The sequence below is a fragment of the Struthio camelus genome, chromosome 1 (assembly GCF_040807025.1).
Source record: "Struthio camelus isolate bStrCam1 chromosome 1, bStrCam1.hap1, whole genome shotgun sequence".
Lineage (NCBI taxonomy): Eukaryota > Metazoa > Chordata > Aves > Struthioniformes > Struthionidae > Struthio > Struthio camelus.
The window spans coordinates 54,984,701-54,999,910 of record NC_090942.1 but is presented as its reverse complement, the minus strand read 5'-3'; the positions used below and the strand labels follow the sequence as shown (position 1 = coordinate 54,999,910).

At 44.5% G+C, this 15,210-nt stretch overlaps 4 protein-coding genes across 4 annotated transcripts; 2 read left to right on the top strand and 2 right to left on the bottom strand.

Moving 5' to 3' along the window:
• Positions 1-1,536: 1,536 nt before the first annotated feature.
• On the top strand, positions 1,537-2,140 carry LOC138066837 (histone H4). Its single transcript, XM_068939674.1, has one exon. It carries the CDS (start codon positions 1,583-1,585, stop codon positions 1,892-1,894), a length of 312 nt encoding a protein of 103 aa, XP_068795775.1. The 5' UTR covers positions 1,537-1,582; the 3' UTR covers positions 1,895-2,140.
• A 1,471-nt stretch (positions 2,141-3,611) lies between these two features.
• Positions 3,612-4,093, top strand: LOC138066836 (histone H3). Its single transcript, XM_068939661.1, has one exon. It carries the CDS (start codon positions 3,644-3,646, stop codon positions 4,052-4,054), a length of 411 nt encoding a protein of 136 aa, XP_068795762.1. The 5' UTR covers positions 3,612-3,643; the 3' UTR covers positions 4,055-4,093.
• Positions 4,094-9,436: 5,343 nt separating this feature from the next.
• Positions 9,437-9,870, bottom strand: LOC138066832 (histone H3). Its single transcript, XM_068939613.1, has one exon. It carries the CDS (start codon positions 9,868-9,870, stop codon positions 9,460-9,462), a length of 411 nt encoding a protein of 136 aa, XP_068795714.1. The 3' UTR covers positions 9,437-9,459.
• LOC104145808 (histone H4) lies at positions 9,437-11,712 on the bottom strand. The gene has a single exon (XM_009677553.2). It carries the CDS (start codon positions 11,710-11,712, stop codon positions 11,401-11,403), a length of 312 nt encoding a protein of 103 aa, XP_009675848.1. The 3' UTR covers positions 9,437-11,400.
• Positions 11,713-15,210: the final 3,498 nt, after the last annotated feature.

The following is a 15,210-nucleotide window of genomic DNA, read 5'->3' as shown; positions in this document are numbered from 1 at the left end:
TGAGTAAAATTGCCATACACCCCCAGTGACGGACTGGGGCTACTTGAGGTGTTTCCTGGGGTGGGGGGTGAAGGTCGAGGTCCTGCCACCCAGGGAGCGGCACCTCGGCCTAGTGGAGCCTGCAGCCACCAGCGTGCTCAGTAGCAAATGCAAACAACAGAAGCACAGGAAATAAAAACTGTTCAAACAACACCGAAAGCTACTTATTGTAACTCTGCAAATCCTTTCACGCAGATTCTCACCATATTCTGCCCAGAGCTGCAAAAGTTAGTTTCAGGCCTGAAATATTATGGGCCAAACGCAGCAGCCTGACTCAACAGCCATGCAGTGAGCGCGGCTGGGGGCAGTGGAGGTAGGAGGGAGGGTGTGAAATCCAACTAACTAAAAAGGAGACTGAGCCATTGATTGAGGAGTGTTATATCTTTGTGTAACGATGCATTATACAAAGCCCTTCGGCTTCCGGGTGGGGAAAGAAAGAAAAAGAAAATAAAAGTAAAAGAAATGTCCATGAGAGGGCAGTAGAAGCTTGGTTCTGGGAACATTTTTTTCTCCCTGACCATTTTCACCTCAAGAGCCGGCTAGTGAATGTCAGCAGCTGCAGGCTTTGTGATGAGTATCGAGAAATACTGCTTCTTGTTTTCAACAGCAAATACCTCAGAAGGTTTTTGTTTGCCCCAAAGAAAGCGACTGAAGAATTGAATACCTTCCTCTGAAGGAAAAAAAAAAAACCAAAACCCTGTTTTTTAAGGTTATTTAATGCTTCAGTCTCCCGAAACCATATCATTGTTTATACCACTACAGGAATGGAAAAGTACAGTATAAATATTTGTCCAGAAGAATCATTTTACCCTGATGGAAAAGTGGTCTGCAAAAGGGTTAGGCTTTCGCGATTAATGTACGTCTACTGCCACAATTGTCGTGGGTAAACGTTCAGAAGGAGCAGGAAATGAGGAACAGAAAGAAGTTCAAGGAAGAGAACAGTCTGTCTGGAACGCGACTGGTCAGCTTTTGCTGCAAAATGCGCCCTTAAAAAAAAGGAAGGAGCAAATATCTGAAACCAGTGAAACCATATGTGAGAAACGGCGCTACGGGAACGCTCAGCAAACAGGTAAAATTATAATGAATAACACATCTGTATATTTAACAAAAAAAAAATGTAGTCAAAAAGCAAAGAGCAGTTTAAGAGATTCACTTAGCCGGGATTCACTAACCCGTGTGCAATCGAGATTTCCGTTCCAGCTGAGTGTGACGCAATAGGTGAGCTGAGTTAGTATGCCGAAAAATATACAGCTATTACACACAAAGACCTAATTTCTTTCTCACCTGAAAGCACAAGCTTGACGGAACAGCCCAAAACCACCAGGAAGGGTGCGCCCAGGGAAGTGGAACTCGTCGGAAAACCGTTTCTTTGTGCCAACGGGTTGCGCGGGAGGACAGGCGCAGAGAGGCGGTGGGAGCCGAGGCGCCAAGCTCCGCCCCCGCCGCCGTCGCAGTCCCCAACCAGGTCGGCTCCCACACCTCATATACCGCCGCCGCCAGCGCTCTCGCCACACTCGTCTCCGGCAACCCGAGCGGCGGCAGCATGTCTGGCAGAGGCAAGGGCGGGAAGGGGCTCGGCAAAGGGGGCGCCAAGCGCCACCGCAAGGTGCTGCGCGACAACATCCAGGGCATCACCAAGCCGGCCATCCGCCGCCTGGCGCGGCGCGGCGGCGTCAAGCGCATCTCGGGGCTCATCTACGAGGAGACGCGCGGCGTGCTCAAGGTCTTCCTGGAGAACGTCATCCGCGACGCCGTCACCTACACGGAGCACGCCAAGCGCAAGACGGTCACGGCCATGGACGTGGTCTACGCGCTCAAGCGCCAGGGACGCACCCTCTACGGCTTCGGCGGCTGAAGCTCTTTTTTTTTCCCTTCTGTGGTCTGCGCACGCTCTCGATAACAACCCAAAGGCTCTTTTCAGAGCCACATACTTTCTCGTAAGAAGAGCTGTAACATTGTGCGTGTTGTTTCTGAATGGGTATATGTGCGTGCTTAGATCACTTAAAATCTGTAAAACTTCTTGTTACTGAATGCTTCTATCTTTTTTTAAGTAAGTAGATAATGTTTTGTTTTTCACCATTAAAAATAAGTACAACTCAAACTTGTGTAACAGAAACGTTTTTCTTTTCGTTGTTTTATTTTTTTTTTTTGCTCTGGCTAGACTTGCATACGTTACAGTGCACTAAAACTTACTAAAGAACTGTTTTGTAGCTTAGCTTGAACTATTTCCTTACATAGTCTGACGATTACCTGTAGTTAAGTTAGTTAATATATTGTTACTTTTCAAAATCCTTATTTTCGTTGGTAATAGAGAAGTGCCCCTTTAGGGGAAAAGATGAAACTAATTTCTCATCCTTGAAGAAAGATAAAAGTTACTCTGAGAGCTGGAGAAGTATCCTAATCATAGCATTTTTTCTGTAAATTATTTCTTGATGTTGACCTGAGTTCAGTTTCTTGCTAAGTCTACGATATAATTTTTAGCTTTATTTTAGGGGGATTTTTAATATAGCAATTTGAGCGTTCATTTAAGTTTGAAATGGAAAGCGTAAACCAAGATTATGTTCTTAAAGATACCTTTTTAAGACAAATTCCAGCTCTGTCCGTATTTACTGTGTTTAAAAAAAAAAAGCAGCCGCTAGTTAGCTTCTGTCTCATACAGAACTCTTCCCTCAATCCAGCCAGTTCGAGGAGAGTTGCTAAAGTGCTGCTGTCCCACTCCCTTCATCATAGAAAGTTCGGGGAAAATAAGAGCAAAGATGCAACAACAGATTTTTAGGTTTTAAATAGAACTATTGATAATCATTGTCCCTTTAAGCGCCCACGAGTCACTTCCTCCTTTTTCGTACCCTGCCTAACGTTTCTCGGTATTGGCGAGTTCCGGCAGCATACGTCTCAGTTCCCTGCTAAAAAAGCCCTTTATTTCGCCATTAAATTTCGCCATTAAAGTATTCGAAACGTCATTTTATTTAGCCGGAGATGATATTTATGAAATGATCTCTCGTCGGTTTTCTGAGGGGGGGAAATAAAAAAGACAATACGACAAAAAAAAAAAGACTTAAAAGCCTCTTATCTCGCGAGATTTGGTATAACAAGAAATGTAGCTGCTTAATTGTCAGTGTCTTTTGTGGACCATACCGTGATTTCTTTCCGTCTGTACGGATAGTGAATCTGTTGCTGTTGGGGGGAAATCGATAGGGCACTGAGGAAACATCTTTCTTTTTCTGCAACCACACAACAGGGAAAAAATATATATTAAAATAATTTGTTGTTTAAATAACATCTTCTGAATTTGAGTATCCAAACGGCTCTTAATCTGTCAGGAACGTGGAAAGAAGGGGAATCAGGAAAAGACGAGATTTAAGCTCGGGGGGGGGGAGGAGGGGAAGGCGAACGCGCCGTGGGAGCCGTGACTCAGAGCAGCGCGGGCGGGGTGGGAGGCGCGGGGAGCATCCTGCTTCCTCAGGGCCACACCAGGATTTTCAAAGTGGCCAATGAGGTGGGCGCTTCCCCCCATCCAATCAGAGAGGAGGCGGCTCTATAAGTAGCGGTGCTCCGCGAGCTGGTGCCCCGGCAAGTTGGGAGGGTGCTGAGAAGCAGCGGGGTTATGGCGCGGACGAAGCAGACGGCGCGTAAGTCGACGGGCGGGAAGGCGCCGCGCAAGCAGCTGGCCACCAAGGCGGCCCGCAAGAGCGCGCCGGCCACGGGCGGCGTGAAGAAGCCGCACCGCTACCGGCCCGGCACGGTGGCGCTGCGCGAGATCCGGCGCTACCAGAAGTCGACGGAGCTGCTGATCCGCAAGCTGCCCTTCCAGCGCCTGGTGCGCGAGATCGCGCAGGACTTCAAGACGGACCTGCGCTTCCAGAGCTCGGCCGTCATGGCGCTGCAGGAGGCCAGCGAGGCCTACCTGGTGGGGCTCTTCGAGGACACCAACCTCTGCGCCATCCACGCCAAGCGCGTCACCATCATGCCCAAGGACATCCAGCTCGCCCGCCGCATCCGCGGCGAGCGCGCCTGAGGCTCCTGCCGCCGCCCCCGGGTGCAGGCAGACGCTGAGGCCGCCCACATAGACCCAAAGGCTCTTTTAAGAGCCACTCCGTGCACAAGAAAAGGAGCTGTAGCACTCTGAAGTGATCGTAGTTGTTGAATTATTTACTGCACGGTACCTCTTTTCTCTCCTGCCAGTCTTAAAAGTTCCTCCTCCTCCATCCCCCGCCACTATTTTGGGGAGTAATTATTTTCTTTGGCGTAACTGGATTCCATCCCCCCAGCTTTTTTTCTCCCCACACTGTAACATTTGATTTGTAGCCCGGGCTAGCTACTCCTTTGATTCTTTTTGCCTTTCTTCCGTACCTGTGTATGACCGTCTTCTTCCCCAACTGCAAATTTCCTGCCCCGCGATTCGCTGGGATGCTTTTAACTCCCCTTCAGAGTTCGCAAAGCATCCCAGCGAATTGCGTTGCAAGGATTTTAGTTTGGGGGTGTGTGGAGGATGTTTATACACAGACACAAGCAAACACTGAAGGGGAGTTAACAGCACCTTTCAAACACGTCGGGAGAGCTGGCCAAAGCCTTTAAAGATTTATTTTAAAAATATGTGGATTCCAGTGGCCCGTAGTGGCAGAAGCTGTTGTCTTAGTTCAAATGCGGTCAGCAGACGGGACTAGGCAAAAGGGAATTGGTTTACCTGGCTGCGACTACGTGTATCTCAAAACGCTCTTTCTGCTCTCGGGGCGATGGGGCGCGAGCGAGGCAGCGCGGCGCCGCTCGGGACGGGCCCAGGGCCCTGGAGCACCGCGCTTCCCCCTCGCCGTCATCGGCGAGAGCAGAAAGCTCCTGCAGCTCGCTGAAATTATCTGGTTACTGCAGAGCTCGGCTAAGGTGGTCTATTTTAAAGGTGCGGCTGCTCTTCCCACAGCATTTGTAAGGCCATCAGCACGAAGGTCTATCTCAAAATGAGAGCGGTACCTGCAACGATGAATGACCGCGAAGAGGAAGGGAGCGAGAACCTTCCTGCCTCATCGCACACGTACACGCACAAGGAGCAAAGGAACCTTTCCTTGCTCATTTGTTACTGAACCTGATTTCCCAGGATATCACGTTGACCGAGAATGAAGTTCAAAAGTATTGTACACAATAAATTTCAAATTTATCCAGTTTTATTGCCACTGATAATAATAATAATAATAATAAAAACTATGGAAAATAGAGTATACCCTCTCCTGAGTCTTTAAAATTGATTTTTTTGTTTGTAGGAGTGCTTTATATAAATCTTAGAGGGGGGATTTGTGTATTCTTCCAATAATCAATGTCTATAAATTTATATTTGAACTTACGCTTCACCATATAGTGATTGTAAGATAGCTACCCTTTTGGAATCAGAAAATTCACTGAGTTGTCAGACTTCTGCAGTCAGATTTCCCGGATTATAAAGGAGATATTGGCAGGATCTCATTTATTTATAAACACACACACACACACACACACACACACACACACACACACACACTTATAGCTTTACCAGTAAAACACATCATCGCTATAAGGACATATTTCACCCCTCTTCACCCGAATCCTCACTACGATACAGATGGGAATGACATAAGGCAGTTGAGCAAGATCCCGATTTTTAAAATGAGAAGTAAAAACGTATGCCTCGAGTTCATAACAAACAGTAGCAGTAGTTTCTTCCATGACTTCTGGAAACCTCTTCCTCTCCCCTGGCTGTTAAAGCTCATAGATGGTATTCCAGCTAAAATAATACTCAGGGTTGGATAGCACCGAAGGCTGAGTTGTGGTGTGAAGGCCAAGCGGTCGTCAGTTACCGCTAGAGGCTTCTGAGTAAAATTTACCTGCCTCTCATAGAGATCCTTTTTCCATTCTACATACGATCCATGAGTGCAGGAGACAACACTCGAATGGATGAGAAAAGAAATGGATGAGAAAAAAGAGGTGGAAATATTCATTCAGTGTAGTGAATGACTGAGAATAGGGCTTATTTCTCTTTTTTTGATTTTCCTTTTTTTTTTTTCCTTTCCCTTTAACCCCTTCTTTCTCCCAACGGTTTAGTTAAACTTCATGACCTAATTTTGCAGCCACGTCATAATGGAAAGGAAGAGCTGAGCAATGTTACCAGGTAAGGAATGGAATGGCTGTACGGGCTACAGTGGAGGGGGGAGACAGTCCATTTTGTTGGGTTTATGTCTTTAAAACAGAATGCCTGGAGTTTTCTTTTCTTTTTGAATAAATTTCATCCCTATTTATTTGTACATAACTGAAAAACTTTTCTGAGTTCCTTCTGTATCACAGTAAAAGAAACTCAAAGGGTAAAGCAAAAAAAGAAAAACGTAACTAATGTTGACAGGATTTTGAATTTAAGTGTTATGGTGGGCCAGGATTTTGTCTTGAGATGTAGCATGATGTTCACTTACACTCTTGGGAGTGAAGAAAACCTTCTAATATGCCATAGAAATTCTGTATTCTCTCAAAATCTAGGGGACAGAAGTAGAAAGTGTATTTCTGTTTTTCCTTTTTTCTGTTGGTCTAGAACTTTTTTTTTTTTTTTTTAATGCAGAAAAATGAACTCTGGCCTACTATTAATAAGTGCCACCTTGTTAGCACAGAAAGATCCTAGCAAGTCTTTTTTGAGTGATTTTTTACTAATTATCAGCCATGAGGAATAACGCCTCATTCTCTTTTGAGGGACCTGTGTCAGTGAGGGCTCTTGTGGTTCATTTGCAGGCCAGGTGCCCAAGCTGGGAAACCTCGCCAGTATCTGTTTCAATAATGTCCTTTTGTTCACCCCTGTGACCACTTCCTTCAGTTACAAATGTAACGACTCCAACGGTTTAATGATTTTTAACATTCTCGAACTGAGAGTGGTGCCTTAACTAATTTCAGCCAATAATTTACTGCCAACGTGAAACAGCAAGTAGGAAAAAAATAAATGTCGCCTCTAATCTGAAGTCTTAGAGCGTACCCAGATGGATAGGTAATTTAAAAATTATAATCCTATAATTCCCTCCAAATTAAATTTAAGGGTATAGTTTTTGTGCTGTTCCAGCAGGAGCACTTTCATTTTATGGATGTAAAGAGTTGGAGTAACTTCTTTTATTGGATCTGCCAGAGAGTAGTATTGCAATCACAAAAAATAAAGGCAGATAGACAAACTCCAATGGCTGCGCAGGGGAGGTTGCTTCGAAAAGGAAGGTGGATGGATACCCATAAAGAACAAAATCCATGTGTGAAAGAAAAGCACTGAAATATGTATAAATGCGCTGATATATATATAAATGCGCTTATATATATAAAGCGCTGATGTGTGTGCGTGTATGTATGTCTATGTGTATATGTATATATACATATACATAGAAAAATATTATAGAAAAAAGAACTTTGCTTTGCTTATGAGGCCTAAGATATTCCTAAAAATAACATTAATGTAAGAGAGAAATTATGCTACATCTGTCCACTGTGAAATTGCTTCCTGGTTTTTTTTTTTTCATTTTTCTCTTCTGGAAATTTCATAAACAGATGAACTAGAGTTTTTTGGAAGAGGGGAAGGATTGTAATATACGATATGGCAAAGTGCCACTGTCTCATATCTGGCATATAATCACAACAGAGGCCTCTGGTTTCTATTCTCCTTGTACTTACAAACTATATAGTTATGCTACGAATATTTATTGTAATTGCCATATTTTTCTTCTCCTGTAGTATTTATGAAACACACTCTATCGAGCTCATTCAAGGCTCCCCAGATGCTGCACTCAAATAACTGAATTTTCATTTCAGAACAGTTTGGATGATATAGTTTATAGCAGCACGTTGGAAGGTCAGATTACATTATCAAGGGCAGCGGAAATGATGGGGCAGTGACAAAGAAGCAAGATCATGAGGACCTGAATGTTTCATTTGTGGATGAATAGAAAAGGCGACTTCTCTGAGACGTCAAATAGCTAGTCCTAAGACATGATACAATCAGCCAGAAAATTAAAGTAAAAAAAAAAAAGATCAAATGTGATTTCGTGACTGCAAAAGTCTATTGAATAAACTAAATGCTGCTAAATGTTAATCTTCTCACCCTTTTGCGTGTGCGTTTCCCTGGCTCCCTCTTCTCTTTCTCCTCACAAATACAGCGCTGCTTTGTCCCCCGCTCTCAGCAGCGTTTCCGCCTGCTCCCACCAGGCCTCTCCTCTCTCGCAGCCGCCACGGCTTGGCAGCAGCTTCCCTGCCCCGGGCTGTTACGCTCCCCGACAAAAGCCATTAAACTCATTAAACTTTCCCCTGTGTCGGCGCTTTGCAGATGGGAAAGAGGAGGCGGGAGGGAAAGAGAGAGAGGGAGGAGACGGGGGCAGGTAGGGGTGTGTGTGTGTGTGTATTTGGGGTGGGGGGGAGGGGGAAGCGCACGACTTCCCAAGCTCAGGCACCAATTTCTCTTCGGTCTTTCCAATCTCTCTTCTACCCTCTGCTCTGAGGATAATGGTTACTTGAAGCCAAAAAGCAAAAACAAAATGCAGATCCTGTCCAGCCAGAACCATTTCTTGTGTTTACCACTAAGGCTGAGAAGCCTCAGGCTTATTTTATCAGCACTTTTTAACCCTACTCATGTGATGCACTCAGCATTATAGGTTTCTGCAGACGGAGGGCTCCCAGCTATCTAATAAAGCGTTTAGTTTTTCCAGAGTATTTTTAGTTATTCCTAGTAACAGCAATGACCGAGTACATTTATGTCTGCCCCTCTTTTTTTTTTTTTTTCTAAAGGAGATTTTCAAAATATATTTTCCGAACAGTAACTCCGATTACATTTTTCCAAACCTTAAGAGTAAGAGTATTCCTTGGGAAATTTCAGAGATATATTAACACCTTTGCAAAATTAATCTAACATTTTAGAGAAATAAGTATGAAGTCTTGAGATGGAAAAAAAAAATTAAACTACATTAGTTTCTTTTTTAAAGGCAAGATTAGGGCCCTGGAAGTGCTCATTTCATTCACCTTATCTGAAAACTCGTTTTCTGATTTGTGCACAAATTATTTATTCGGTATAGCAGAAAACTGTTTCCCGGGCTCACCAAAACAGCATCTGCACTTTCTACTGGAAAATTAAACGGTATAACCTTTAAAAGCTTCATAATTTTCGAGAGGTCTGTATTTCATTTCGAAATTTATTTTCGTAACACTATTCAGAGCAGTCTTCCGAAAAAAAGGGAAAATGAAAGTGACTAAATGCTAGAGGACGAATACTAATATATCAATCACGAAAAATACCTTTAAAGAATTTCCAAGAAGAAATTGCACACAATTCTCTTGCACACAAGCATTAAATACCACTGTGTCACAGCTCTCTTCCGTGGCGATGTGGTGGCTCTTAAAAGAGCCTTTAGGGGACGGAGCTCGGGGGCCAGATGGGCTCCGGCAGGAGCCTCAGGCGCGCTCGCCGCGGATGCGGCGGGCGAGCTGGATGTCCTTGGGCATGATGGTGACGCGCTTGGCGTGGATGGCGCAGAGGTTGGTGTCCTCGAAGAGCCCCACCAGGTAGGCCTCGCTGGCCTCCTGCAGCGCCATGACGGCCGAGCTCTGGAAGCGCAGGTCCGTCTTGAAGTCCTGCGCGATCTCGCGCACCAGGCGCTGGAAGGGCAGCTTGCGGATCAGCAGCTCCGTCGACTTCTGGTAGCGCCGGATCTCGCGCAGCGCCACCGTGCCGGGCCGGTAGCGGTGCGGCTTCTTCACGCCGCCCGTGGCCGGCGCGCTCTTGCGGGCCGCCTTGGTGGCCAGCTGCTTGCGCGGCGCCTTCCCGCCCGTCGACTTACGCGCCGTCTGCTTCGTCCGCGCCATCCTCGGAGAGCACCAGGCTGCTCTTCGGAGCAGGCTCTGGGCAATGAGCGCTGCATTGGCGCTGCAGCGACCTTTATAGCGTGTTCTCCTCCTTGATTGGCTGCCCGCGGTGACCGTTCTTATTGGACATTTTCAAATTCGAAAATCGCGCGTCGAAAGCCCGCCTGCTCGCCAGCTCTCCAACGGTCCCGTTCCCCCCCCCCGCCATGCCCTGTACTCGCCCCTCTCATGTTTCTTATCTGCCTCTTACCGCGATTTTCATGCTGTCTCTCGCAGATGAGAATCTATAATGAAAACTACTTCTCCCAAGTGGAAAGGGGTAATTTGAAATCATGCCTTCCTGGACTCCTAGAATTGCTTTGCTTTTTCCTTCTGCCCGCAAAAGTCTTGGGCTTTGAAAAAAAAAATCCCCTCCATTTGCGGTAATAGGCATCCTCATAATGTACCCCTCCTCACAGAGCATCGCTTCAATAACGAACTGATAGAAAGTAATAATGTAGCTGGTATGCCAGGTGCTTTCTAATTGGGATAAATTCCGAGTGACGCTCTAATTCTCAAAAAAAAAATATTTTCAATGACTTTGCTATTGATTCAGCATTAAAGGTACTCCCAGGTTAACGGTATTGAGGTTAGACTTTGTAGAATTGGGAGTATTCCAGAGAAATGGCACAGCTTGTAATTTCTCAGTTATGTTCCCTTGCTGGACGAGATATCCTTGAGCCCGAGTAGAAAAAGGGCTTTGGGACTGCGGGAAGACCGGTAGTGAAACGGAATAGGAAAACTCGATCGGGCTCTCAGCTGCGACAAACTCTTCATACATTTCAAACCACAGGAGGCACAGACAATAACGGACATTACCCTAAAACCATCTTTAGTAAAATTGGGATAGTTCTGACGTTTAGACTGTTGGGAGGAGGAACCCTGAGGACGAGCAGCTCCGAACCCGCCTCCCCCCTCTCGCACATTTTCACTTCCCGAGAGGCAGTGCAGTGATAAGTATGATCTAAATATGGCTACAGAGAGGTATATGGGAAAAACACAGAGTCACCATGACTAACAGAGGTGCCCACAAGGTGATGCTTATGCGGACCCATAGCCGGGCCCGCGCATCCACTCGCAGGTTTTTAAACTCATAAAGGGCATTTCACCCTTCCTTCTGTCATTCAACCCACTTTCTTAGGAAAATCACCAAAAGAAGGTCCTGGCCTACTTTACAGGCTCGTATTACACAACCGGTACTGATAATCAATGGCCTTATGTATTCCTGAGTCTACCTAAGTAGAAAAGTTCCTAACACAGTAGCAGTAAAGCTTGAGATAATCGTTAAGTGCTTATCTGTTACAATAGCTAGCTACACACAAATTCAGAAATGAAAGCTACATACCACTGACACAAACTGCAGTAAAATCTTTTCTTTGTATCTAGTTCAAGCAATACAGCTCTTTTTAGGGCAAGTGGGTGGCTCTGAAAAGAGCCTTTGGGTTGTTATCGAGAGCGTGCGCAGACCACAGAAGGGGGGGAAAAAGAGCTTCAGCCGCCGAAGCCGTAGAGGGTGCGTCCCTGGCGCTTGAGCGCGTAGACCACGTCCATGGCCGTGACCGTCTTGCGCTTGGCGTGCTCCGTGTAGGTGACGGCGTCGCGGATGACGTTCTCCAGGAAGACCTTGAGCACGCCGCGCGTCTCCTCGTAGATGAGCCCCGAGATGCGCTTGACGCCGCCGCGCCGCGCCAGGCGGCGGATGGCCGGCTTGGTGATGCCCTGGATGTTGTCGCGCAGCACCTTGCGGTGGCGCTTGGCGCCCCCCTTGCCGAGCCCCTTCCCGCCCTTGCCTCTGCCAGACATGCTGCCGCCGCTCGGGTTGCCGGAGACGAGTGCGGCGAGAGCGCTGGCGGCGGCGGTATATGAGGTGTGGGAGCCGACCTGGTTGGGGACTGCGGCGGCGGCGGGGGAGGGGTTCCCGCCATAGTCTCTGGTTCGTCACAAAGGGTGACGAAACGTTGCCTGCTTCGTGTTCGATTCCCACTTGCAGTTAGCGGCTAAAGCTCGGTGTTGAGATTGCAAAGTTTGTTAAGTAAAGAAAAAATTTACCTGCCTGTATATACATACACACACATGTGCACATACACACAATTAAGTATATGTTCATAAAGACTGGAAGCGAATTTTTCTTCAAATGTAATTTATATTGTTTTATTTCCCATGTATGTGTATGTATTTTATTTTCTATAAAAGGACTGATACTTGTTTTAATTACTTTTAATTACCATTATTTTCTTGCTGTGGTGATTTCTTGTTTGTGGTTGCTTGTCCTCAAAGTTCCTTTAACGTTTCTTCACAAGTTTTAATGTTTTGAAAGCTTCCCTTCTTGGCTTTCTACTTTTGAGGATGTGCCATAATATCTACCCTGTCTGGTCTTTTAATACATATATATTTTTTATTTTTTCTTTCTATTTCCCGTTTTTAAAACGGGAACTTTGACACTCTTCAAAACTTTAGATAAGCAAGGCTGAGTCTATAAGTGCATATTAACCAGAAGTTAATACAGATTTTTTTTTTTTAATTTGGTATTACAAGATTGTTACCTTTTCTCATTTTGCTCATTTGGAGCTACAGCTCTGTTTTTTGTTTTTGGGGTTTTTTTTGTTCATGTGTTTGTTTTTTATCCTTTTCAATAAATCCACTAGTATAACTACTGATTTAAATTTATGCTACATTAATCACTAAGGGTGCACATCCGGGTTTTCAGTCTTTAGCTGTTGTTATGTGATTGAAGATATACACTGGAAAGGGATGAGATTGTGAATCAATAATTGTGAAAATGAGGAGCAATACTTGGCTAAGGATGTGACAAATGTTACAGTGCAAAGACATCCTTAGCTGGAGAAGCTACTGGATTTATACATAAACAATGCTAGATGGAATTTTCAGTTTTTCTGAAAAACTAGCTTATCATTTTTCAACTTTGATTTTCTTCTGCCCTTTTATGTGGAAACTGCAAGAATAATTTCTACGTGCAGTTTTTCAAACTGTGACACAATAGAAGGTATAATGCACAGTTTATCTCTACTGAACTGCAAGCTCCTGAAGGAAGGGAGTAATTTCCTTCAGTGTACTTAATTAATGAACAAATTAAATTCTATCGTAAGCCTAAAGAAAATTTCTGCTCTCTCTGCTCATATTAAAAGCCTAAAAGAGGAGCTCATTATCCTGATACTTCATATATTGCTGTCCCTAAAATCATTCGTTGTCAAATATCAAATCTGTATCTTCTTTTGAGATGGAAAAAAGGCATGCTTTAGATCAAATGATTCTTCCACCTTGTTAATAAACATAACTTCAGAAAAGCAGGAAGTTGGGAAACAGATGAATAATCTTTGTTTTTTCTGCCTTCCAAAATGAATCCCTCACCCTACCTGTCTAGTCAGCTATTGTGGTTCACCTGTGTTTCACCCAGCAGAGGCTGTCACAGATTTTCTCCAAGCTGCAACAACAGTGATCCCTGGTGCAGAGGTACTGAGGTATCTCTAGCTGCAGTGAGGAATATCCGTAAATGTGCTGTAATCTTGTTCATACCTCTTTTCCTCTATGCGGGAGGAGTGAACAGCTGAACTGAACTGTGCCTGCTACAGGGGCTGAAGAAAAAGACGCATTGTGCTTGCTACAGTTCCTGTTTACACAGAACTGACAAGTCACAAAACTGCAAACAAGCTTCAGTCTTTTCTGCTGTTACTAGTCAAAAGAAGGATTCCAGCCATAGCATTTAACATTTTATACATACTTAGCACATAGGTAGATTAAGGAAAGACTCACAACAAGATAGAATCAAGATACTTTCAATTCTGCAAGATAGAAGGGAAAAGCTAGGCCTCTAGTGTGCAGAGATCACTTTCTGTCAGTCACCGTGACTATTACTTTGGGTGTTTGGTTTCCATTTGTAATGTTGCTTATACTATTTTTTTTCATCTATTAGGTTATTAATGTGATTTTATATATATATTTTTTGTTTACATTTTAGCATAATAAGAATGTAGGTAGGGCTTCTGCAGGATATTGTGTTTCTATTACCAACCTCAAGCTGGGCAATTAGAATATGCAGAGTTATTAATTTAATCCTGAATTAAAAAAAAAAAAAAGCAGTGGAATTGATATAGAATTTCAGGTTTCAGCTCTTAGATCAATATTAAGCAAAAAAATCCTGTTGGATATTGTGTTGTAAGAATATATATGAATAAACTTCTGGAAAGGAGATCATATTTTTCAGACTAGTAGTTTCAAATGTTGTGTGGAGATTGGACTAGTTTTGGTATTCCTTGCACTATCCACTCACTGAGAGCTACTATAACATTCTCTATTCAAAATAGTCTCTCTCCTTTTCAAAGATAAAAGGGAAGTGAGATCTTTCCTTTGTGGGGAGACAGGCTGTAGAGACCCCTGTTTTGCACTCTTGCCATGCTCTTCTGATTTGCCATGCTGGAAATGTATTAGATGAGCCCTCACCCGCGCTGTCTAGGGGGAGTGAAACAAACTGTTCTCTTGTTCTGAAAACCTGGCCGTGGAGGGGAGGTGAACTGGGACCTGTCCCTACCTGTAGGTAAGTAAGACTGTGAAATGCACCAGACTGGGCTTCTTTCACACATTCCAGGCTTCTAAGTCTACTGCTGTTGTCCTCATCCTCTGCACCCCCTGCCTACGTATCCCACCTTCAGTGCAGGCTCCAAACCTGTTTTGCTGAGATCAAGTAACTGTCCCACTGTGCATTATTTTGGTGAGAAATTTCTTCAGCATAGAAAGATTTCATCTTGACAGTAAGGCCCAAGTCAAAAGTTTCATGTGGGGATTTGCGATTTGGGAGGGATCTCCTGGCAGTAGAATAGTCGCAGAAGTAGTTTAGGCTGCTTTATCAAAACCAGTAAAGTCACATAACATTTAAATGTTTTAAGTACTCTATAGGTACCAGCTCCTTAGTGTGTTAATCATCTTTATCTATTTGGTACTGACCCATATGAGGTCTAGGGGGCTGCAGGCATGAATTTAGTCCAATGTTTGACATGTTCCTAACTAATTTCCTCTTTCCCTCATGCTCCACTAGCTAGGACATTCAGAAACTGAGAAGCCCATCCTCACATTTATCTCACATTTATCACATTTTTCTCTCCTTGGTCAGAGACCAAGAGGTTAGGCTGCCATCTTGGTTTGAACTGTTTCCCACCTCTCTTTTGCTGCCAAGTCCGGAAGCCACACAGGAACTGATAAGTCAAGAAACCACCTCTGTCATAGCCCAGCAGCTTAGCCCTGAAGAGTCTCTTGATTATTCAGGAGAGAAGAGAGAGGAAAGAAGCA